The sequence below is a fragment of the Marmota marmota genome, unplaced genomic scaffold, assembly GCF_001458135.2.
Source record: "Marmota marmota marmota unplaced genomic scaffold, marMar, whole genome shotgun sequence".
Lineage (NCBI taxonomy): Eukaryota > Metazoa > Chordata > Mammalia > Rodentia > Sciuridae > Marmota > Marmota marmota.
In genome coordinates, this window is record NW_025999897.1 from 4,930,217 (window position 1) to 4,953,880 (window position 23,664).

The following is a 23,664-nucleotide window of genomic DNA, read 5'->3' on the forward strand; positions in this document are numbered from 1 at the left end:
TACTCTCATGGTCAAATATTAGTTTATATTCATTTATGTTTCTATTATAACGTCATTCTAGATTTTTCTGATTTAGTTAATTATGAAATTTTGGACTTCTCAATGCTAAACTTTTTTACTTAAAGATTATTTTTTTCCCCCAGATAACAGATACAAATGGGAAACATTCATGCTGTTACCAACAGAAGAGAAAGAACATATTTTTTGAGAATTAGGTAGATGGTTCAAAATCTTCTTCAGTTCTCAAAGCACCTGTCAAAGGACAGACGGAGGAACTAAGTCATTTTAAAATTAGTTTCTGTTTCTGAAAAATAATTCCCGAGTTCTAATAGAGAATGAAGAATCGACTTAGAATTTCTTGGGCTAGTAGGAAAGTATGATAGCAGAGATTCCCTCTAGCAATTTTTGTATCCGTTCCTTCTTTAGTTCATTTACCTAAAAATACTATGGCATCAATCATTGTTCATAAAACCAAGAGCAATGTCCCTGCCTGCATGGATTTGAATTATAGTGGGTAATTAAGCTTAAGTAAAAACCCGATTCTAAGACTAGAGTGATTATAGAAGACCCGAGGCTTCATTCTGGAGAGTCCAGTGACAGAAGGATGTTAGAAGCGTCCAGTCTCAGCTGGAATATCTTACATGGAAAGGTAGAAAGGAGATTTGAACTGCTAACAAGTACCATGTGTTATTCTTCATTCTACCTAAAACTATTACAAACTTTCCCTATATTTTAATTACTCTTACAATACACTAATTAGCAGTCTACAAACACTTTGCTGAATGCTTCTAAGGAATATTTATGTTATAAAATGTATATTTGAGTGACTTTATAGAATAATTATATGTCTTTGTTAACCACACATATGGCAAGGCTAATTGATCCAGCCACTCAATGTCAGCCTTCATGGTCATGGAACAGAAGGATAAACAGAATTAGTAAACGTCTGTCCATTAGCCTGGAAAGCTCAAAGTTATCACAACGGCCTGGCCAAGAGAAATAGTTATATCATGGGGCTAATTAACATAGTTAAGCTAGAGGTTTCAACCATTTGTGTTCATGTACAGTTATGATTACTAGAATGTTCTGCTATATACCACCAGGGGAACAGAATTAAAAGAAGCTCTCTAAAAATGCACAAGCATTACTATCACAATATAATAATATTTCCCACTATAGGCAGTTGTTATTTGACTATTGATTTGCTTACATTTAAATATCTGAACAACATCATAAGTTCTCAATGAATGTTAGTTATAAAAGTTACCATTATTTTTATTATGGATATTATTTATATACTAATTTCATGTTTCTATAAACATTACCTGGAAAACTATGGGTTGTTTCTAAGGGTAGTGTATAGACAAGCTTTCCTTCACTTTCTGCTGATAATTTGGCACCAGGGATGTGCTGTTTAACAAGGGATGTTATCTTTTCCCGAGCACATAGTTCATTCAACTGCAAACTGGCGTTTAAAAAAAAAAAGGTATGTTTTTTGACATAGTCTCCAATAGCATGAAAATCAACTCTAATCTCTATAGGACAAAGAAAACCAGCTAATGTCTAATGCAAAAAAACGGGACATGAAAACATTAAATAAGAGGACAAAGATCCCAATCATATAAATGTAATGTGGGGAAGCAAAGATGAAGCTAAACAGAATTACTGGTCATATTACTGAGGGATGGTGCCCGGAGAAGATCAATAGTGATTCAGGTCCTTAAGTGGAGAATAACTACATGGTAGAAATACTAGGAATGCAACAAAGATCAGGAATAAGCAAGATGGATAATGTTGACAATTATGTCTAACCGAGGAAGTTTTAAGTTAGCTAAATAGGATTATCGTACTGGTTTGAAAGAACAAGAGACTTTTGATAGTCATAGATGCCAAACAGGTACTGTTATTGAGTTAATCATTCAATGCTAATTTCTTAGTATGTGATAAACATCACCCCACTAAGTGCTCAGGGTACAAGGTGAATAAGACAACATTAGCCAGCACTTATGAAATTATCTAGTCAGGGAGACAGGAAGAAAACAAACAGATAAGTAAACTAATTATCAATAGTAGTAAATGCTATGAAGGAAACTGGGTTATAGATAGAAACTAATTATGGATGAATGTGGGCTTGGGGAGCTGGGATCCCCAATTTTAGCTTTCTTTCTAGTGTCAACCCCAAAACTTTGAATAAGAACAAAATATCATTGAGAAGTCTAGCCATTCAAACACACCATACTATTTTCCCATTCTAGGAAATAAAAATTGAACAATCAAGGTTAGTAAGTATATAGTAGATAACAATATGTCATGATTTTACTTTGAATCTTAGTTTTTGCCATTTGAAAAATCTAATTTAACCTATCCCAGCAGTTTCCTCATTAGGAAAATAGAATAATGATTTCTAACATTTAAGGTTGCTAAGAACTGAAAAATAGGGATGCTAACACTTAGCCCTTAAAAATGGTTGCTGTTTTATTGAGCTAAATGCTTCAGTCAGAATTATTCCATGTACTCATAAGGCATGCGTGAACTTATAAGAATATGTATTATTCCTAGAAGCACTGAAACCCACGGAGGGAATCTGCCATGAAATAGAACAAGCTATACACATTTCCTGGCCCCTTACAAGAACTTGAGCTGGGTGTTCTGGAGGACTTTGTAAGTGGTACACAGTGTCTTTCCTCAGGAGCTTATCCGTCGGAAGGCAGGCTTGGCAAACTTTTTCTGTAAATGGCTGGGTAGCAAATAGTTTAGACATTGCCTGAAAAGTCTAGTCATGTGTTTCAACTCTCTGTTGTGTCTCAGAAGCTCTGTAGGCAATATGTAAGAGAATTGCAAGCCTGGGCTCAATCAAAACTTCATTTACAAAAACAGGAAGGGGGCTGAATTTGGCTCACAAGGCCATAATTTGTTAACCTCAGGCTTTGAAGAAGAACATGAAGCAATTATGAAAATTACTGTCCAGAAGCCCATGGAAAGAGTCATGGGCAGGGAATCTTGACTAGCACCTTTATTTTGAGAGCATAGGTATGTCCTCAATATTACACAAGATTCTAAGCAACATCTCATTTATTTTTCTATAACCTTTACTTATAACCTGGGAGTTATTACTCCCAGTTTATAAGTGAGAAAACTGAGTTTCAAAAAGTCTAAATAACTTCTAAGAAAAAGTGCAAACTAAATGCTTCAGGGAATTAAAAACAAAATTGGGACATCACACAAAACAGGAAGATTATCAAAGTGTGCATGAGATATTATCCATTTAACTCTTTAGGACTTAAACAGGTGGAAATGGGTTCAACAGCTAGCCTCAAAAAAAAAAAAAAGTGTAGATCATGGTAGGACATGCACAAGGAGCAATGACTATTTCACTTTAACTAAAGGGTATTGAATTGGGTCAGGGTACATGGTATGGGAGTCATGACAGACGGGTCATACCAGCATTATTTGGCTACATGGTTTGGATTCTGGTAGGTAAAATTTCTGAAGTTTGTTTGTTATGTTTTGTCATTTTATCTTTATTTTCTTTTTTAAGTATAAATGATATAAATCAGAACTAACCAATTAATTTAAAAATTAAAACATGGTCTTGGACACTAGATTTGAAGCTAAACATATTGAGAATCAATTCGTGGCTCTACCACACAACAACGTAGTGTTATGGTTTGAACGTGTCTCTCAAAGTTCACGGGCTGGAAATAATCCCAGTGCAATGGTGTTGAGATGTGGAAGCTTTGAGAGGTGATTAGGTCATGAGGCTCTCTCTTCATGAATGGATTCATGCCATTATCATAGAGGTGAGTTAGTTATTGTGGGAATGGATTCCTGATAAAATGATGAGTTTACCCCCTACCCTGCCCTGTGTGTGATCTCTTGCCCTTTCTCCTTTTACCATGGGATGATGCAGCGAGAAGAACTGTGCCAAGTGTGGTCCCTCAACCTTGGACTTCCCAGCCTCCAGAACTGTAGGAAATAAATGTTTATTCTTTATAAATTACCCAGTCTCAGGTACTTTGTTCTAGCAGCACAAAATAGTCAGTCTAAGACACATAGGGAGTATATAATTTTATCTGTAAAGTAAAAGTAATGATGATTCCCATCTCAAAAATAAAAGATTGAAATAAAATAATGTTAAGTATCATCCAAATAAATAACAGCTCTCACATGCTACTATTCAAAACACTAATAATTGAGAAGAATGGAAAGGAGAAGGTCAAGAAAAAGGAGGAAGCACCGAAGGAATTGGAAGCAAGTAGGAAATTATATTAACACCCTGGGTGAGAGATGATTAGGGTATGAAAGAATATATCAGTGAAAAAGTTCCCTTAATAAATGTTTCCATAGACCATGCATTCTGAATATATTTCCTAACACACATTTATCTAAACTTCTGTTGCCATCTTATATTCTCAATCTCAGGCGTCGCCAAAGTCGTCAACTCTCACACATACATGATTTCTGTATCAATAGCTCTGCACAGATATGTGCATGTGGGTGTGCAAGCACTTGGATATAATGAACACAGATCTTCTTGGCATGTTTGTTTCCATCTCCATCAAGCCTCTCTTTTACCAAAAGAACCTTCCCTGGTGGCCCTACCTTAGGTGATAACCGATCTCCCACTTTTTCTTCAGAAACAATGAAGAACCCGCACACTTCAGTTTCCCTTTGGAGAGAAACACTTTCCTATCTGAAAAGGAAGAATCAAAGAAGAGAGTTTGATAGGCAGTTTTTTTAAATTCTTTTTTTTAATTGATTTTATTTTTTAAATACACGACAGTGGAATGTATTACAATTCTTATTACGCATATGGAGCACAATTTTTCATATCTCTGTTTGTATATAAAGTATGTTCATACCAATTCATGTCTTCATACATGTACTTTGGATAATGATGTCCATCACATTCCACCATCATTGCTAACCCCCTGCCCCCTCTCTTCCCCTCCCACCCCTCTGCCCTACCTAGAGTTTATCATCTCACTCCAGTCAAATGGCAGCTATTATGAAGACAAACAACAATAAGTGTTGGCGAGGATGTGGGGAGAAAGGTACACTCGTACATTGCTGGTGGGACTGCAAATTGGTGCAGTCAAAAGCAGTATGGAGATTCCTTGGAAAACTAGGAATGGAACCACCATTTGACCCAGCTATCCCTCTCCTTGGTCTATACCCAAAGGACTTAAAAACAGCATACTACAGGGGCACAGCCACATCAATGTTTAAAGCAGCACAATTCACAATAGCTAAACTGTGGAACCAACCTAGATGCCCTTCAATAGATGAATAGATTAAAAAAATGTGGCATAAATACACAATGGAATATTACTCAGCAATAAAAGAGAATAAAATCATGGCATTTGCAGATAAATGGATGGAGTTGGAGAAGATAATGCTAAGTGAAGTTAGCCCATCCCCAAAAGACAAATACCGAATGTTTTCTCTGATATAAAGTGACTGACTCATAGTGGGGTAGGGAGGGGGAGCATGGAAGGAATAGATGAATTCCATTTGCTTTTTGAGAAAACACAGTATGATCTAACTCCAGTTAAGGAGTGTCTATAGTCTGCACAGAGACAGAGCTAGTAAGGACTCCATAAAGTTCTTACTTTATTTTAATCTAATTTATGTATTTTAGGTCATCTTTGCACCAACTCATCAGGGAGATTCAACTATGTGAATATACTGTCTATCATAGAGAATCATCACATAACACATTTTGATGGATCAAACATTAAAATTCTTTGGATATTTCAAGTTGATATGTCTCTATTCTGAGAGAATTAATCTCTTAGAATACTGACTCTACTTACTTCCCTGGAACAGCCCACTCCTACATCATCAAATAATACAAATTTTACAAGATACATAGAAATGGCTGGAGGTGAGAAGATTTGGGCCCAATTGCATCTCGTCCCCAGTGGTACAGATTACTATGGATGGCTAGATTGCCAGTATTAAATAGAGCTGTCCAGAATACCAATCCACATTTCTCAAATACCCTGAAGTCCTCATGAGGATATTCAATGAAAACCAGCAATTACCTGCCAGGAGGTCAGCCTCATCCATGAACTGAGTAGTAAAAAGGATCACACGGTCTCTTCTACGCTCTTTCAGGAGGTTCCAAATTCTGTGTCTTGAGAAGGGATCCATTCCAGCACTGGGTTCATCTAATAGGAAAACCTGCAGAGGAGGGAGGTATGAAGGAGAAGTGTGTGTGTGTATGTGAGTGTATGTGTGTGTGTGTGTGTGTGTATGTGTGTTTCTCCTAAGGTGAAGTTTTTCCAGAAAACAATGTAAAGACCATATTATTTATATGCATTTATTTACTTACTTTTTTGCAGTACTGAGGGTCAAACCCAGAGCCTCGTGTATGCCAGGCAAGCACTCTACCACTGGGCTACATCCCCCATCCTTTATTTGTATTTAAAAGGTATTGTGATTAGGATTTTGTTCTTATTTTGAATATTTTATTATAAATATTTTATCAAACACGTCCTTTTTCAATTACAAGGTTTGAATTCTCATCAAAAGTTTCACTTTCTAAAACTTGAAAACACCCATAAATTTAGCTGAACTCACCTGAGGATCTCCTAAAATGGCAATCCCAAAGGTTAGTTTTCTTTTCTGTCCACCACTTAAGTTTTGAGCCAGGACATTCTGAATATTTTGTATTTCCAATTCCTGCAAAACTCTTTGTATCTAATCAAAAGACAACATTGTATGTCATATACCAAGATTCATTTCTTTTTTCAGCTGCTGTGTGATCTCAGTCAAGTTACTTTCTCTCTGAACCTCAGTTTCTACATGCATAAAATGGGAATAATAACAGCTTTATCTCATAGTGTCGTTCTAAGGAATAAATGAGTTCTACATTTACAGTAAAGGATATGCTCGGCACATTGTAAATTATCTAAATGTTCACTATTGCTTAAATTGGATTTTCCTCTTCAACATTTACCAACGACTTACACACAGATAATTAATAAAAGAGAAAAACAAAACAAAACTGAGCAAATAGGATTAGCAATCTCACTTTGACCAATACATGAGTATTAATGTATTTATATACCTCTTGCTCCACTTCTTGTGGCAGAATCCCTCTTATTTTAGCAAATAGCCTGAGGTTTTCTTCCACAGTCAGGAAGTCAAACTTCACATTGGATTGTGGACAAATTCCAGTGATCTTGATGATGTTTTCTAGGTCATCCATTTCTGAAAGTTTATTATTGTAGATGGTGACAGAACCTGTTACAAAGATTCTACATTAATATCTGGATAATGAGTAAAACAGAGTATTTCTAAATAAAAAAATCATAATCAATGCACTAATAAATAAACTATTTTATCTTCAAGCTTTATACAATTTAGGCATTATGAATTTTCATTTCAGTTGTAAATTGTAAAAGGAGTTCCCATCTGGGATTTTATTCCTAATGATGTAGTGCAGTCTCTTACCATTTATAATTAGGTTTGGCTAGATGCCCACTGGGGCCTTAGCAACAGTGATACAAATAGAGCTGATGAATAGCTACACACTGTGACTTGTCCTCTTTTGTTGCTGGGATCATGAAGAACATTGGGTAAAAATCCCAATCTAGCCTCTTGCAACATGAAAGTCCATGCCAAAACAGAGGTGCAGCTGTCCTATCTGAAGCCTCATATATGTGAGGGGGCACATGTTAAATTACCAAGTGTCAATCACTTGGTTCAGAACAGAGAAAAACCACTCAGTTAACCCACAGAGTCATGAAAAAAAAAAATAAAACATTTTTATTTTAAGCCATTCAGTTTGGGAGTATTTGTCATGCAGCAAAAGCTGACAGATACATATGGGAATGCCAAACTGATGACCATGAAAATAATCATCACAAAATACTTACATTCTATATGTAGTAATTAAACATCACAAACATTTATGGAATAATATTACAAATAGATTTCCATTTTTTCTTTGGTATCTGTGTTTATCATTAATAACCAGGAGGATTTTATATTATCAGCTTACTTCTTTGTCAACCTGACTTTGGAAAAAAGAACTCTCACCTTTGGTGGGAACAGACAACCCACTAAGAATATTTAACAGTGTTGATTTTCCAGCTCCACTGTGACCAAGGATTGCAGTGATTTGGCCTTCATAAATGTCCAATACCAGGTCTAGGAGGAATGGAAGGTAAGATAAGGAAGGAGGGAGTAGAAATGGGAGGAAGGAAGGAAAATAATAAAAATCACAAATAACATTCTGTTACAGAACCAATAAATTAATACTTGATTTCCTGGAATGATTGTATTTTCTAGTGTGAAAACATTGTAAGTTCAAAATAAAAATACCCTTAAAAACTAATTTTTTAAAAAATCCTTTCTAGAATTTTCTAAGTTATTTGATTAAAATGAATGAAACATGCCTTATACCCTTAAATTCATTGAAATTGCCTGGCATGGTAGGTGGATGTTAGTATTTATTGAATGGGAGAATAGATTAATAATAAAGTATCACATAGCTAAAACTCCCAAGTGGTAAGTAGATAAGTGCCCCCCCCTTCAGAAAAGGAAAAAAAGTAGAGTATCTACCAATAGGTTTTGGATTATAGAAGAAAAAATTGAGGGTGTAGGAAAAAATATCTGTAGGTTACATCACTATAGACTTTAAATACATGTAATTCTATAACACCCACTTTTTCTTAACTTTTATAAAGTAAAAGTGATGTGTTAGAGGGGAAAATTTATAATAGGGTTCAAATAACTTTTCAAATCTGAGATATTATCATTAACTGCTCAATAAAAGCAAAACAATGTGAATTTAAATCATGAAATTGACTTCAATATAATTTTTTTTTTTACCTTTCAAAGCTTCTATTTTATCAGGTTTTCCTTTATATTCTTTTGTAATATTTCTGATTCTGAAAAAAAAGAAAGAAAAAAGAAAAGCTACTTCAAGGTGACAGTTCTCTCTGGTCTGTAATTCCAGTTTGGCTGCCAGAATCAGATGAAACTGATCTTTAGGATGGAGAGAGAGGTAGCAGTCACTCTCTTGCAGTCCTGGTTGTGGGACAGAATTCTTCAAGAATCCTGCAGAATACTGTGGTCCTGGCTGGACATTGGCATCACCTGATGAGTTTTAAAAATTTGTGCTTGGGTCTTACCAGTTGAGACTCTTTCCCTGGATTGGGCCATGGTCTAACATCAATTACAGGGCCATCTCTGGACTGCAAAGTTAAGGAAGTCAGAGCAAAAGAGGATGTGGGCACCCAACACTAAAAGGGTCAGCATGAACTACTAGCACAGGTTGGTGATCTCTTGAGTCTCAGTCTCCAGAGGATCCTTGAAAGGTAGCATAAGGAAGAGAGATGGTGCGTCACAATAGGGAGGCAGGGGTCTCACAGGGCTACCCACCTGACTCATGTCATCTGCACCACTTGGTTACTCTGTTATTTTAGGCAGGGTACTAGATCCAGGTAAGTTTTAGTAATTGCAATCTGAGAATTTCGAATGCTTTAGGATTGTGTTACATGTTATATAAACTATTTCATCTTGCATGCATAACGCTTGGCTCATGGTGAACATTCAACAAGCTTAAGAGGACATTGGTGAGATGATGATGGTGGTGGCAGTGGAAAGGAATGGAGTTAACATGTGCTGGGTGCTATCATAGATCTGGAATTCTAGATATTTTATCTGCACGATTTCATTCTACCAGGTAACTGGAATCCAAAAGTGAAGTCAAATTTATGTTATTTTGTCATTTATTGTTCACCAGACAGTGCAGGTTTTATTCATATTAAACTATGTAATTAGGTTTTCTCATTTCTATTTTGATTCCATTTTACTGTCAAAAAATGAGAAGTATCATAAATGCAATGTGTATAAAGTGTGAATAAATGTTGCCAAAGAAAGTAGGGAGGCTAAGGATGGAGAAAGAAAGAAACGAACAAAAAGACCAAGAATCCAAGCAAGAGTTTTGTTGACATGTCTTCACTGGTGAAATCTAAGTTTTTATTTAATGTAGATGTCAACCCTGCAGGGGGCTAGTAAGGGAATTCTTTAAAATGAGAAGTGATGCAAGTGTTGTGGCATGGTCACTTCTCCAGAGCCCAGGGAGAACTCTGCTTGTCTCAGGATCAATTCTTAGCTCCCCAACCTTGGCCTGGACTCCATTCACATCCTTGTTACCTGATGGCTTCTTTCCCATGGAATTCTGGAGACACTGGTTCAAAAGAGTCATTAGATGAAGGACTGGAATCTATTTTATCTTCAAGGATCACATGATCAGCCTTTTGTTGTCGTGACCAAAATGAGGGCTTCAGGAAAAATAAGGGTGAATGTTGATGTCCAAATTCATCTGCATGACCCGGTGACAAATATAAGGTCAATAAGCAATTTTAGGGAAGAGTGACACTAACCTAGCCTGGCAATACAACCCCTTTGCTGCTAAGCCTTGTTGGTCAACACAAGGCAATACATTTTTTGTGTTTTTGTTTCTACTTTTGATGCTGGGTATTAAACCCAGGTAATCATTCATGCTAAAGAAAGTGCTCAACTATTAAGCTAGGCCTGAGTCCCAATGAGCATGTTTTAACATGTGCAACTACATAAGAAAAAAAAATCACCAAGATATCTCTATTATAATAGTTATTCCTATAGGAAGCAATGAAACTGAGATTAAAAAGTTTTCAGGAGGAATTTTAATAAACGTTCAATTAACCCTAATAAAGCCAGATATTAGAATCAAAATGCAAATGATTTTGGGCCTGTTGAATTCTGTGTCATTTTATTAACAAACGAAGAAGACATTGGGAAATGACTACTGGAAAAATAAAATGAATATTTTAAGAGAAGATAGAATGGGACTTAACAAAACAACACATTTGTGGGAAAGGGGAAGAATGGGGCAAAAAAAATTATTCAGACTCAACAGTGGAACTTTAGAAAGCAACTTTATATTCCTGTTTTATCTCATTCCTAGACAATAACTTTCCTCTGAAGCAAATTTATAATTTGCTGGGGGTGCAGTTCATTAGCAAATGCTTGCCTAGTATACATGAGGCTCAGGTTCCATCTCTAGAACTATAATTAAAAAAAAAATCTACATTTGTGTGTTTCTGAACTGCCATGCTAACTAGCTATACAAAAGCAGCAAAGTGGTTTGTAACATATAAATCGTACATGTATTAAGAAATCTGTTCTAGGAAAGAATGTTACTCAAATGATGTTTGATTTTAATCATAACCACTCACTTGGAAAAATTTTTTCAAAGTACATCATGAGTGCCAGATAGAGGAAAGTGGCAAAGGCCAACATGAAATGTGTTGCTATAATTAGATTGGAGCTGACTGGTGCATCAAGAAATGCATTAGAATTTACGTCATAATCCAAGTGTAAAAGCTGAAAATTAAAAAAAAAGATAAGTTACATTTGTGATACATTTTAAATAATTTAAATAACAAGAATAAGATGGCTACTTATTGTCTCCTCCTGGGAATAGAAATTTAAACAAGGAGATGGCCTACTTGATGGTTGTCAAATGTATCAGAAGGCATGGACAGTTGAGAAACTGTAATAGGTGTTAACAACTGTGGTGAGGAAAGTGTGTTCTAAATGAAATTGGAGCATTAGGAGGAGGTAGGGAAACATGGCAAATGATGGCACTAGAGCTAAATTTAGACTTTTACCAAATAAGACACAGTCAAAAGAAGGGTGAGTTCTGAAAATGGCTGCATAACAAATAATTTTTATTCTGGAAAAAAATAGTAGTATGTTAAAAACAAACAAACAAACAACAACCCAGTAGGGTCTATGATATTCTAATGAAGAATTGCTTTATTATTAACCATTCTTTTCTTAAGCACTAAAACCAGATATTTCATGATTGGCAACACCATTTATTTGGAAGGAAGGCAACGTGAGTTCAATAAAATAAAAGAAAAAAATTTATGAAAAGAAACAGTTTGCTAGTTAGTTAATATGTTTTCAAGGTATTTTTAGCTTGATGGTGTATGTTGTCTTAAATTGCTAAATCAAAATATGAACAGAAGCTGAAGCCACAGAAATAGAGAGCAGAAGATTGGTCACCAGAAGCCGGGGAGGGTCCAGGGGGGAGGGGATGGGGAGATGTGGATCCATGGGCACAAAGTGACCTTAGAGGGGAGGAAGCAGCTTTGGGGCCCTACTGTATGTAATGTGACTAGAGCTCACAACATGGTGTTCATAACATCAAATATGTATTTAATAGCCAAAGAAAATGCTTTATATGGTCTCCAAGGGATTTTGTATTGATCATTCACCCCCTGCCTTTGGTTTAGGCTTATTTTGCTGGGCTAAGTACTTTCAAAGCTTTTAAAAGTTCAGCTTTGCAAAATCAAAAAGTCTACAGGAGGGTTTTAAATTTCACCATGCTGAAGTATGAAAACTATTACAGATTCTCTTTTTTTTTTTTTTTTTTTTGATTACAGATTCTTCCAGAGAAGAAAGACGCTTTTCACGGATCATTAGATGTCTTCTTACCTGGGACATTCCAAGGGTGAAAGCAAACGGGCTAAGAAAACTGAAAATCCACTCCAAAGACACTGGGAGATATCTGTACACCGCTGTGAATCCAAGGCTCCCCCAGAAGACAGTAAGGAGGAACACCACTAGGCTAGTGAGGAAAGACTTCTTCACCAAGACGCTCATCAGGAAAGCCAGAGCAATCTAAACAAGAGAAGACCCGACTAGGTAAGGTCCCTCCAGGAATTATTAGTAGCATGATAACAGGAGGGATTTTACAAACAACATTTTAGTTCTATTATTAGTTTGCATGTAACGAATGAAACTATTATTTTGCCAATTGTATTAATAATTGACATCACAAAGCATTACTAATCCAAGTGTATCCACCTATAGATTTTTGCATGCAACTAGAGCAGGCAGAAAACAGATGTGTAGACAAAATAAGATAATCTGAAACCAACAGTTTGATTTTTAAGGCAAGGGATAGACAGGGAAAAATTTAATTCATCAACTCACCAGTGACAATCCATAAAGGAGAAAGAGAGTAAAAACTACCATGAAGTTGGTCAGAATAAAAAACTGGGTAGATTTTATAATAAGTGCCAAGAAAAGGGCCATAATGAAGATGAAGCCAGCATAGAGCAAACCCCAGGAGAGCCTGGTGCAAAAACAGAGCTTTGTTTTAGTACTGAGTGTTCAGTTGAAAAGAAGGACCCACCATGGATTGTACTGTAATTTTTCATTGTTCATTTGCCCACTCATTCATTCATACACCCATGCTGTTGTGCAGCAGGTATTTATTGCCTATTCTAGGATATGCTATTGCAAACTAGAACTTTTTAAACAGAATTCATAAGGGATTAAGAATATTCTTTTTCTGAAAAATAATTTCAGAAACACACATGCACATACATCATTATAAACAAAAAAAAGAAATAATTAGGTTTCAAGTCTGATGAATTTGGGTTGTAACATTTCATTTTGGACTTTCTTACCCTGTGACTGTGGGAAAACTCTGTAACCAATTTTTCTCCCCTTTATTCCTCTGAAAATAGAAAACTATACTATGGTGAGAACTTGGTGAGGTGAGGTTATATGGGTCATCGTCTTAGTTCATGGTAGCACCTTTGTGAATCCCTGATATCTTTTTCTCTAGAGGCTTAAAGGGTGAGAAGCCTCATAAATTTCCTTGGAGATAAAAAATTACTCCTCATGTGAAATTCTGTCACTTCTCTTACCAAAAGCTCTTTTCACCTTTCTCTGCATGAATACATCAAGAAGTCTACATACTTGCCCTTAATTCCACTCATTTTCCAGTGAGATAGAGTGCTAAAAATCATACCATTTACTTTGTCTCAGAATAGTCCACTATGCTTTTCTTATCAATTTCTTTATCTTGTTTTACAGTCTTCTTTAGACAGTATAATGAAATAAAGATACTTTAAAAAAAATAAAAAAATAGCTGCAAGACCAATACAATAATAGCTAGCACATAGAGCAATTATTATGTATTGGGCAGTGTTTAAAAAACTTAGCAAATAGTAAATCATCTGCTTCTCACCATAGCTGAATGCAGAAATGACATTTCTATGTTTTACTCATGTTATTGACAGAGAAGCCATTGAACAAAGATGTTAACAGTCTCAAATCCAAGTGTTTGGCTCTAGAATCTCCAGATTTCACTGCTCTACTATAATTTCCTCTAATATTAATTCAGTAAAGAGGTCAATACTGATTTTCAGGATTTTAGCACAGAAGGAACTCTAACTCCTAATTGATTACAATATGCCCAACCCACCCATCTCCCTCCCTTCACGGTTACTTTTGTCCTTCTCCATGCCCTGTCAATTAATTACTCTCCAGGTCTCACACAGAACCTTGTCCATTCTTGGAATTACTCAAGCTTTGACTTCTGCCCTTGCAGTCCCATTCTAGCTGGAATTCCACTTCCATCTGGCAAAGATGCTGACCTCTGTCTTTCCCATTCCATTATCACAACTGCCCAGCAAACTAAACCCGAGAGAATCACAGTCACATTCGGTCTCGTCCTGGCAAACATTATACCAAGGGTGACTTATTGCATTCGGAGGATAAAGGGAAAAGTTAGAAAATCATTAGGTTTTAATAAAGATACACTGCAGACACCCACTTTTCCAGAGATTCTCCATTGAGAACACTGTGCTACAGCCCAGCTCACCAGAACGCTGAATCCTGCAGGCCCATCATGGTCATCAAGGCCTTCATCGTTTTCCTCTCCCTCGTGACATTGATGGATGCATAGTAAATGAATGGGGAAAAGGAGATGATGCAGAAGAAAATGAAAAAATCAGTTGCGATTCCTCCTTGACTAATAAAGGGCTGTATCTTCCGGTAACCGACATAAGTTCCTCCATGACTGAATGATTTGTTGTGGTCTGAAGAAAGATAATAATAAATAAAATTTCCACACTGAATGACGTGCTGGGGTTTTGTGTCTCTGTTTTTATCATCTCTTTTCCTAGAAATGTGCAATCCTTCTAGGATCTGATGCTGGCCTACATTTCCACATCCGTGTACTGCACTGGTCCACCTGGATTTTGGATTCCAGGCTTTCCAGAATTCTTAGCATTACTGTGTTTGACTATCTCCCCACCCAATGTCACTTCATGATTTCTTTGCAATGCCTTTTCTGATCTTAGATTTGACAAACCCCTCACCTCAAGCTTCTAGTTTAATTGCCATTTTAATGAGACTCTTTCCACAGCTTTATAGGCTGGGAAACTTGCTTGTTTGTTTACAAGGACTTTTTGATATGCCCATGATCACCTACTTCTGTTCTATTGATGTCCTTATTATATCCCTGGTTTCCTGACAACATTTCTTCTCTGTATGCCCTATTTCCTAACGACATACAGCAAATTTCGTAGTCTTTGTTGTAAAGATACAAATGAGTAAATGAAAGAACAGGGCCAGACATTTATATTTCCTTCCATGAGACTTCTAGTACCTCTGGTATAATTAGTTTGCATAGAAAATTAGTTTTCATTGAACATTTTGTACTCACTTCTATAATAGCAGCATTAATGGCAGCTTGAAGAGCCACAAAACCTTCCTTCCAGAATATTGAGATGTAACAGTCAACATCTTCATCTTCTTCAAAACAATGAGCTTTGTGATTAAAAAAGACAAGAAATCATCACTAGAATTATATCAATTCTGATCACAGGAAATGGGCTTTTCAGTGGCCCATAATTCAAATGGACTTATTTTGGCTCTAAAACATGAAAACATAGGTTATAGTAATGATTCTCCAAACGAGTCAGGCGGAGCTGTCTTGGGGAACCTTCTGCCTGTAGTCATCTTTCTCATACCACCTTTTGTGCTTCTCTGCCAATCAAGAATTTTGTGGAACTCTTCTATTTCTGCATTGTGAAAACAATATCTTTTTGATATTAGTTTTAGTCAGCTTTTTCACCACTGTGACCAAAAGACCTCACAAGAATGAAGTTTGATGTTCATGGTTTCAGAGCTCTGACAGCTGACTTTGTAGCCTGGGGCCTCAGATGAGAAAGAACATGATGGCAGAAGGGCAGGGTGGAGGAAAGCAGCCTAGGACATGGTAATCAGGAAACAGACAGAGTCCTACTCACCTCCGACAAAATGTATACCCAAAGGCTGCCAGTGATCTACCTCCTCCAGCTACACCCTACCTGCCTACAAACACCATCAAGTTCATCCGTTCAAGTGGAGCAATGCATTGATTAGGTTAAGGCTCTCATAACCCCATTATTTCACCTCTAAATTTTTTTTTGCATTGTCTTCCATGTAAACTTCTGGGGCACACCTCATATCTAAACCATAACAATGTTCTTCAAAACAGCAGGATTTCTAGTGTGCATTGAGAAACACTGAAATACAGCTTGTTCTAACATGGAGTACAACACAGCATAAAGGGCCAAATGGAAGTTTGAATCAGGAAACTCACTGTGCTTAAATCATGTCAATCAGAATGTCTTTTGAAGAAAAATGTTTATTTATTAAAAAAAGAAGATCTACCAGTCCATTGATATTAATATATTTAATGTAGCTATTTTATATATGAACTATGTATAATATGTTGAATATATTTATAATATTTAATAAATTATATTAAGGTGGTAGTCTTTAATAAGATTAATTAAAGTTAAATATAGGAATCAAATGCATATTGCATTAAGATTTTAAATATTTAAAAATTATTTTGAAATATTTCAGATCTACAAATAATATAAAAATAGACACACATGTACTTATCACCAAATTTTAAAAATAAATCATTACAAATACAGTTGAACTCCTCTACATACTGTCTAAATGTTCTTTCCTAAGCACCAATCCTTGAAATAGCTAATTATGTTTCTGAACTTCATGTTTACATATGTCTTTAGGCTTTTACTGTGTAACCCTAAACTATATAAGTAATTTTTAAACATAAACTCTATTTAATCCATAGATCTCATTATATTCATTAGTCTGCACCTTACTTCAGTTGTTATGTTTAATAACTTTGAAATCTGTCTAAATAGCCCTATTTATTTCTTCTTATGATTATGTAATCCCATTGTAGAAATGTGAGCCAATCAATTTATTTATCTACTCTCCTGATATTTGGGTTAGTTCTTTTTTTCTCTTTACTGTTGTCCCCAGCCTCCATTAAAAAAATATCTAAAATTTGCTTTTTAAAAGGCAAATTTAAATATCAAAATAAAAGTATCTAAGCTACTTTTCTACTCTTGTCCCCAGCCCTGATTAAAAAATCTAAAACTGTTTTTCACCCAGAAGAAGGAGACTGAAAGCTATAATTTTTTGAAGAATTCTTTTATATTTTATCATGAATGTGTGTATATCAGTCAGGATAGTCTATGATATGCTATAGTAACAAATTACCTTTAAACCTCAACTTATCACCACAAAAGCTTATTTCTTACTCAGGCTACAAGTTCAGCAAGGTTCTTTGGTCAGAGGTTGGGGGATATTCTATTCCACATTAAACTAAGGATTTCCAAATGAAATGAGTTTTCTGCACTATTATATGTGACTCATTCTGCTTGTAGAAGCAGGTGAAGAAAGATGAGAAATCCACACTTGCTTTTAAAGTGCCTTGAGTCTGGCTCTTCATTGAGAGCTTCCGAAGCACTCAGGAAGGAGAGAACAGGCTACCAGTTTTTAATGTAGGGATGAGAGTTTTACTAAAAAGATTTTTATGATGATGGGTTATATATTATTCAATTTTTGCAGAATTTAGAAAATTATATGATACTGGATAGGCATTCTCTTTTCTACATATCCTAGTCAATACTTTGTACTATTTGTTAGTTTTTGCAAATCTAATGAATGTGAAATGATGTAACAAGTGGTTTCAAAATACAGTTCTCTGATTGCTAATGCAGGTATAAATCTCTCCACATGCTTAATCTTGATCTGTGTTTCATGTTTTGTGAAATACCTGCTATGTCTTTCAATAATGTCCTATTTTGAGGTCTTTTTCTTATTTATTCAAAGAAAATATTCATATATTCTGAAATCATCTTTTGCTAGTTTTATTTGTTATCAATATCTTTTTTTTTTCAATTCTACCTCAAATTCTCACTATCTATACAGTATCTTTGGATAATAAGAATTACTTGATTTTTATCTAGCTGAATATATCTATCTTTTATTTTGTAGTTTATATATTTTTCTTTTGCAAGAAAGTCCTCCTATCCAATAGTTATAAAAGTATGTTCTTATACTGACTTCCAAAAGTTTTGCAGGACTTTTAAAATTCTTTTACCTAAAATTGGTTGTTCTATACGAGATAATTTTATTTTGTTCTTTATGGAGAGACAATTTTCCCTGCAGTTCTCAGCATTAATTGGTAATGTCCTCTCAGTCATATATGAGTGTCCATGTTTATGTGAGAATTTTCCAAGATTCTCTCTTCTCTGTCATTGGCCTATTCATCTGTGGCAGTAACATACTGTCTTAATTTCTTATTTCATTTTTAAAAATGAGTAGCTTGGATACTTTGATTTTGATATTTAAATTTGCCTTTTAAAAAGCAAATTTTAGAATGAATATGTCAACTTCTCTGAAAAAAGTCTATTATTCCTTAAATTACTTGCTTATTTTATATTCTCAGTTTTATAATTCCACTGGGAAATATATCTGTCTGTCTATCTATCTATCTATCTATCTACATACATACATACACGCAGCTTGGGCAATTCTCTTGACTCTTGTGGTACCTTGTTTTTACATATTGGAGAGTAAATTTGCATTTAGAGATATTTTGTCTCTGCTGTCTGAGTTGAGGTAGTATTTTTCTAGAGAAAATTTATAATATCCTCTGTCAAGCATCCCAGCGTCTGACTAGCCTAGGAGCACTTTATATTTTTTAGTTGAGATTTTTCAGATTAGCTTCTCAAGTTAAGGAAGAACTCTAGACTCAGGAGAAGGTGACTGAAAGCTATGATTTTCTTAAGAATTCTCTTTGTATTATTTCAGAGCCCAAAGGGAGAACAACAAACTTCATTTTATTCTTTCTTTGTCAACAGGTGTCTCTTTTTTTGTGAACTCTTGCTGAGTACACAGCCCTCCAGATTCCAAATTAATTCAGGAAACTTCATCTCACACAAACCCAAGATCTTCTCCTCTGTTCCCACATAGCTACTAAAACCCAAATCTCTTGGTTGCTGAGCTTGGCAAAGTCATATAGCACCAATAATAACCAATTAACACTGAGTTTGGTGCCCTCCATTTTAGACCTTCGAGAATTGCTCTTACTTTCATGTGGATTTACTTAAGCATTTAAAGGGAAGTGTGTTCTATTTTATCCATAAATTTTATTTTACCTTAACAACCATATATTACAGCTATATATCACAGATAACGTATGTTTATATGTATAGGTGTACACATGTATACACATAAGTCATGTCTGGATATATGTATATGGCTATATATAGTGATCATATATTGAATATGTTAGTTTACTCAAAGATGAAAGCACATTTTTTGAATGTGTAGAATGACATGGACATCACCATGACAGAGATGACCTAACTTGACATATTAACGTCTGTTTCTATGAATGGCTCAAACATAAATGAAATAGTGATCAGTGTGATCATATGGCTGGAAAGTTACCTGTATGGTCCCTGTGTTCCTTACTGATCGGGATTCTTCGTCCCAACAAGAATTTCAGATGATAGGAGTATGTGTTTGTAAAGATGACTCTTACTATTTCCTCATGATAATCTGCTTTCAATTCTTTAATGCTTTCTTCATCTGATAGTCCCATGACTTCTTTACCTGCCATTACAAGAAAGTGATGTTATCAGTAAATTACCGGGAGACTCGCCTTCGAGATGTCATGTTCAATAGCTTTTACTAGAGTTCTTTATGAAAATAAAATGAAATCATGTATTGACTTTGGCAGAGTCATGAAATCTAAAATGTTGGGGGAAGATGTTTCTAAAGTTTCATTTAGATACCATCAGAAGAAAAACATAAAATTTAGTTATTTTTCCCCCACATGTTGTGATTATTGAGCCAATTTCATCAACATAACATATACTATACCAATTAAACTATTTGTAGAATAATTAGTATTCTAATAAATCTAAAATTGTATATAGGTATACAATTAGGCGCTTGTTGATACTGGAAATAAATATAGTTATTTTCCTGTACAAATCCTGACAGTAAGGTGAAGAAATTCAAAAAAAGAGGGAATTTTTCAAAATATGTAGAGTGCCTATGTTGACATAACTTAAACGAATCCTTTATTTCCAACAAAGGAGAAGTATGTTCAGTTTCCCATTTTAGCAATTTTGATAATTGACACAATTTTATCAGCTAAAATGTAAATTAAATGCCTGCATCTGCATGGATTCTGATGTCACATATTCCTTGTGGATTGCTAGACAACTCACCTGTCATGAAGGAGGTAGTAGCTACTTTGCTCATTATCTGTTGGGTTACATTGGTGACAGGTGTGTATTCAATTGCAAATCTGGATTCATTAAATGAATCTACCCTTCCGAAGTTCACAGGAGGCCGTAAAGAAAAGTCTTCAACTTGATGACCAATAGGATAGAAGTACAAACAAAGTAGGAGGAGCAACGCGTTCATCCATTCCTACGCAGCCCGAGAATGAGGAGAGAAAATTGTGATTTCAAATTATTCATCCATAGTCATTTGTCATACAATTCGTCCCTTTGTTCCTTTTTAAAATTTCAACACATCTTGCAATATGAACCATTTAAAAAATGTATAAAACAAACTGAGTAATTTCAATGAACTATTAATAGTAATTCAAATGGATTGAGCATCAGTACCAGTGCTAAAGGACTGATCATGAGAAATGAAACGCAACAGGACACGCCATTTTAAATTATTGTCAGCTGGTGTTACTTTGGTAACGCACTCATTGATGTATTTGATTCTGCTGAAAGTCCCTGTGTTGAAGAGACCCAGAGCATGCTATAGGGATGATACGCCAAGTTTCAGCCATTGGAAATTCAACAGAGTGATAACGAGGAACACTGTTTCAGTAATTAGTTATAAATCCTGGTCACTTGCAAATTCCTATTAAGAATCACCATATTTCCCAAATGCATAATTTTACAAAGATTTCACAATGTATATACAGTATAATTCCCATTTAATTCAATATGCTACCTTGCTCTATGAAACTGATTTTAAAAGATACCAAAGTTCAACCAGGCTTTTAATTACATGGTACCATTAAAAAGTAATGCTAATTTTCTTCTTGGCACTTATACATTCCCAAACTTTGTACTACTTTTGAAGAAAATGAAAATTTTTTTTTAAAGAAAGAAATTCCACAGTTACCTGTGGGTTGATTTGTTTGCTGTGTCTTTAGAATATCACTACTTATGAATGAGTGGGGAACACTAGTAAGAAGAATAATTATTGGCTTTTAAAACATTTATCTAATTCTCAGTTTCTGGCCAGCCTCAGTGCTTTTAGGCCTCAATTTATAGGTTTTTGCCAATTTAAATGTCTTCAAGTAGATTTAGAGTCTTAAAAACGGATTCTTCTGCTTTATAAAGGGTTTTCATTTTATTTTAGGTAGGGGAAATATAAAACAAAAGCATAAATGCCTCTCAGGTAATATACATCTTCCTATCTTAAATACAAAGTGGCACAGATAATGAATCATACCATTAATGGCTCTCTTTTCATTCTCCACTTTTTAAGAATGTTCTTATATAATAAAGTCCAAATTTGTTGACACACGCTTATCTTTCTTTTACCCGTGTTGCCCTGTTCAATGAGAAAGAAGGGGAGAAAATGAGTAAATGTGCGTTCATAACAGGAACAAATAACCTGAAGACAGAAAAAGAGCAGCCTGGTAACTCCAGTATCCCACACGAGTGCTACAGTCTGGGTGTTCCTGAGTTAGCATGTTATTACTCCCATGCCATCCTCTCCCTGCTTCCAGGCTCTGCTCCATCATGGATTTGTAAGGCACTTGGCCAGTTACTGACTTATGGCTTCTTAGCTCCAAATTCGCCTTTCATAGTCTTCCCTATGAAGATGGATATGGCCCCTTGAATTACCAATTTTGCTAGCTGGCATGATGTTCAGTTTTGTCCCTAGAGGACTTTCCTTAGTCTGTTTTCTGTTTCTATAACAAAATACTCAAGGCTGGGTATTTTATAAAGAGGTTTATTTGGCTCACAATTCTGAGGGCCAGAGGATCCAAACAGCATGGTACTGGTGTCCTGGAAATGGTCCCTTGGTGGCATCAAAGCACGGGATAAGAATGGAAAGAGAACTGTGTGCAGAAGAGATCAAGCTCATGAGGTGGTCTTGATTTACAACCTGCTTTCCTGAGAACCAACTTACTCTGAAAGACCAGCATTAATCCCTTCCCCAAACAATGTCCCCAATAGCCTAATTACCTCCCCCTAGACCCCCTATTCTTAGGGTCCATCATTTAAACACCACCACATGGGAGACTTACTCTTTAGCGTATGAACCTGTCATGAACAGATCACTTCCTGGAAACTCCCTGTCCTCATTCCCAAGCAAAGATATGTTGCTGCAGAGGTTTGCTGTGGGCACCCGACAGGGATTTAAAGCAGAGTTAGGCAACCACTGAAGGAGGTACCAGACCTTCATGTAAATACAGGTGGGAGTAAGCTGGTAAATAGGGAAAGAGAAATTCTGAGAAAACCCCACCCACGTGTGAGTCCTTTGTACTGGGTTCAATAGAGAGGCTGGAGCAAGAAGCCTACAATCCCTCAACCCATATTTGCACTAAACTGAGCAAAAGCCACAGTGGCTTATTGATGGGGTTGGGGTGAAAGAATGGAGAGAGATTCCCTTTGTGGCTCAGGTGGACAGGGCCAGAGAAAGTTGAGGGTAGAACAGCAACAGAAAAAAAAAAATCTATAACTCCCAGACCCATTCTAAGCGAAAACATATGTTTGTCAATCTGAAGAGTGTGTAGGGTGTCTCATTATTTGAATTTGTATCATTTTGTTTTTCATAGAAATTTTTCATGTTGAATGACTATTTAGATTTCTTCTGTAAATAGCTTTTTCTGTATTCTGTTTGGCTTTTTTTTTTTTTAGTTCATTATTATTCCAGATGCTTATTTGTTGTTAGTTCATTAGCTTTGCCAATCCAAAATCAGTGTACATTTTATCATAAGCAAATTTTAATTTTGTTTTAGTCAAATTTAACAACTTTTCCCTCTGATTCTGTATTTCCTGTGTATATCCGGTTTAGAAAGTATTTCCTTTTTGGGAAGTTACAAATACATATTCCTAATAGTTTCAAAGATTTTTTCATTATAATTAGTTCTTTAATCCAAGTTTATTTGTGTATAAGATGTGAGACAATTACCTACCATGTTGTTGTTCTTCTTTTCTTCTGTAATTGTCAGGCAAGTTGACAAGACACCAGTTACTTGATGGTTTCTCCTTTCTTGATTGTTGTGTCTATTCTCTCAAATACCAGATGTATATATATATATGTGTATTTATACACGTACATGCATATGCATTTTCAAGTACTCTACTCTTTCAATTAATCTCTATGTGTATGTCTTACCTTCAGTCTAGTAACTAGAGCTCCATAATAAGCCTTCTGAAGTACAAGGAAAGGTCTTTCTCCTTGTTCTTTTCAAAGTTGTCTCTA

General features: G+C 35.5%; 1 protein-coding gene across 1 annotated transcript in view; it reads right to left on the minus strand.

Moving 5' to 3' along the window:
- Nucleotides 1-23,664, minus strand: part of Abca8 (ATP binding cassette subfamily A member 8) — a 59,325-nt gene that overhangs the window by 32,641 nt on the left and 3,020 nt on the right. The window contains 17 exon segments of the mRNA XM_048798189.1: nucleotides 1,326-1,465; nucleotides 4,603-4,693; nucleotides 6,048-6,186; nucleotides 6,586-6,705; nucleotides 7,076-7,251; nucleotides 8,050-8,160; nucleotides 8,845-8,903; nucleotides 10,174-10,342; nucleotides 11,238-11,385; nucleotides 12,505-12,690; nucleotides 13,006-13,147; nucleotides 14,687-14,855; nucleotides 14,858-14,903; nucleotides 15,533-15,636; nucleotides 19,636-19,800; nucleotides 20,424-20,628; nucleotides 21,679-21,780. Coding sequence (XP_048654146.1) covers nucleotides 1,326-1,465; nucleotides 4,603-4,693; nucleotides 6,048-6,186; nucleotides 6,586-6,705; nucleotides 7,076-7,251; nucleotides 8,050-8,160; nucleotides 8,845-8,903; nucleotides 10,174-10,342; nucleotides 11,238-11,385; nucleotides 12,505-12,690; nucleotides 13,006-13,147; nucleotides 14,687-14,855; nucleotides 14,858-14,903; nucleotides 15,533-15,636; nucleotides 19,636-19,800; nucleotides 20,424-20,628; nucleotides 21,679-21,780 — 2,272 coding nt within the window.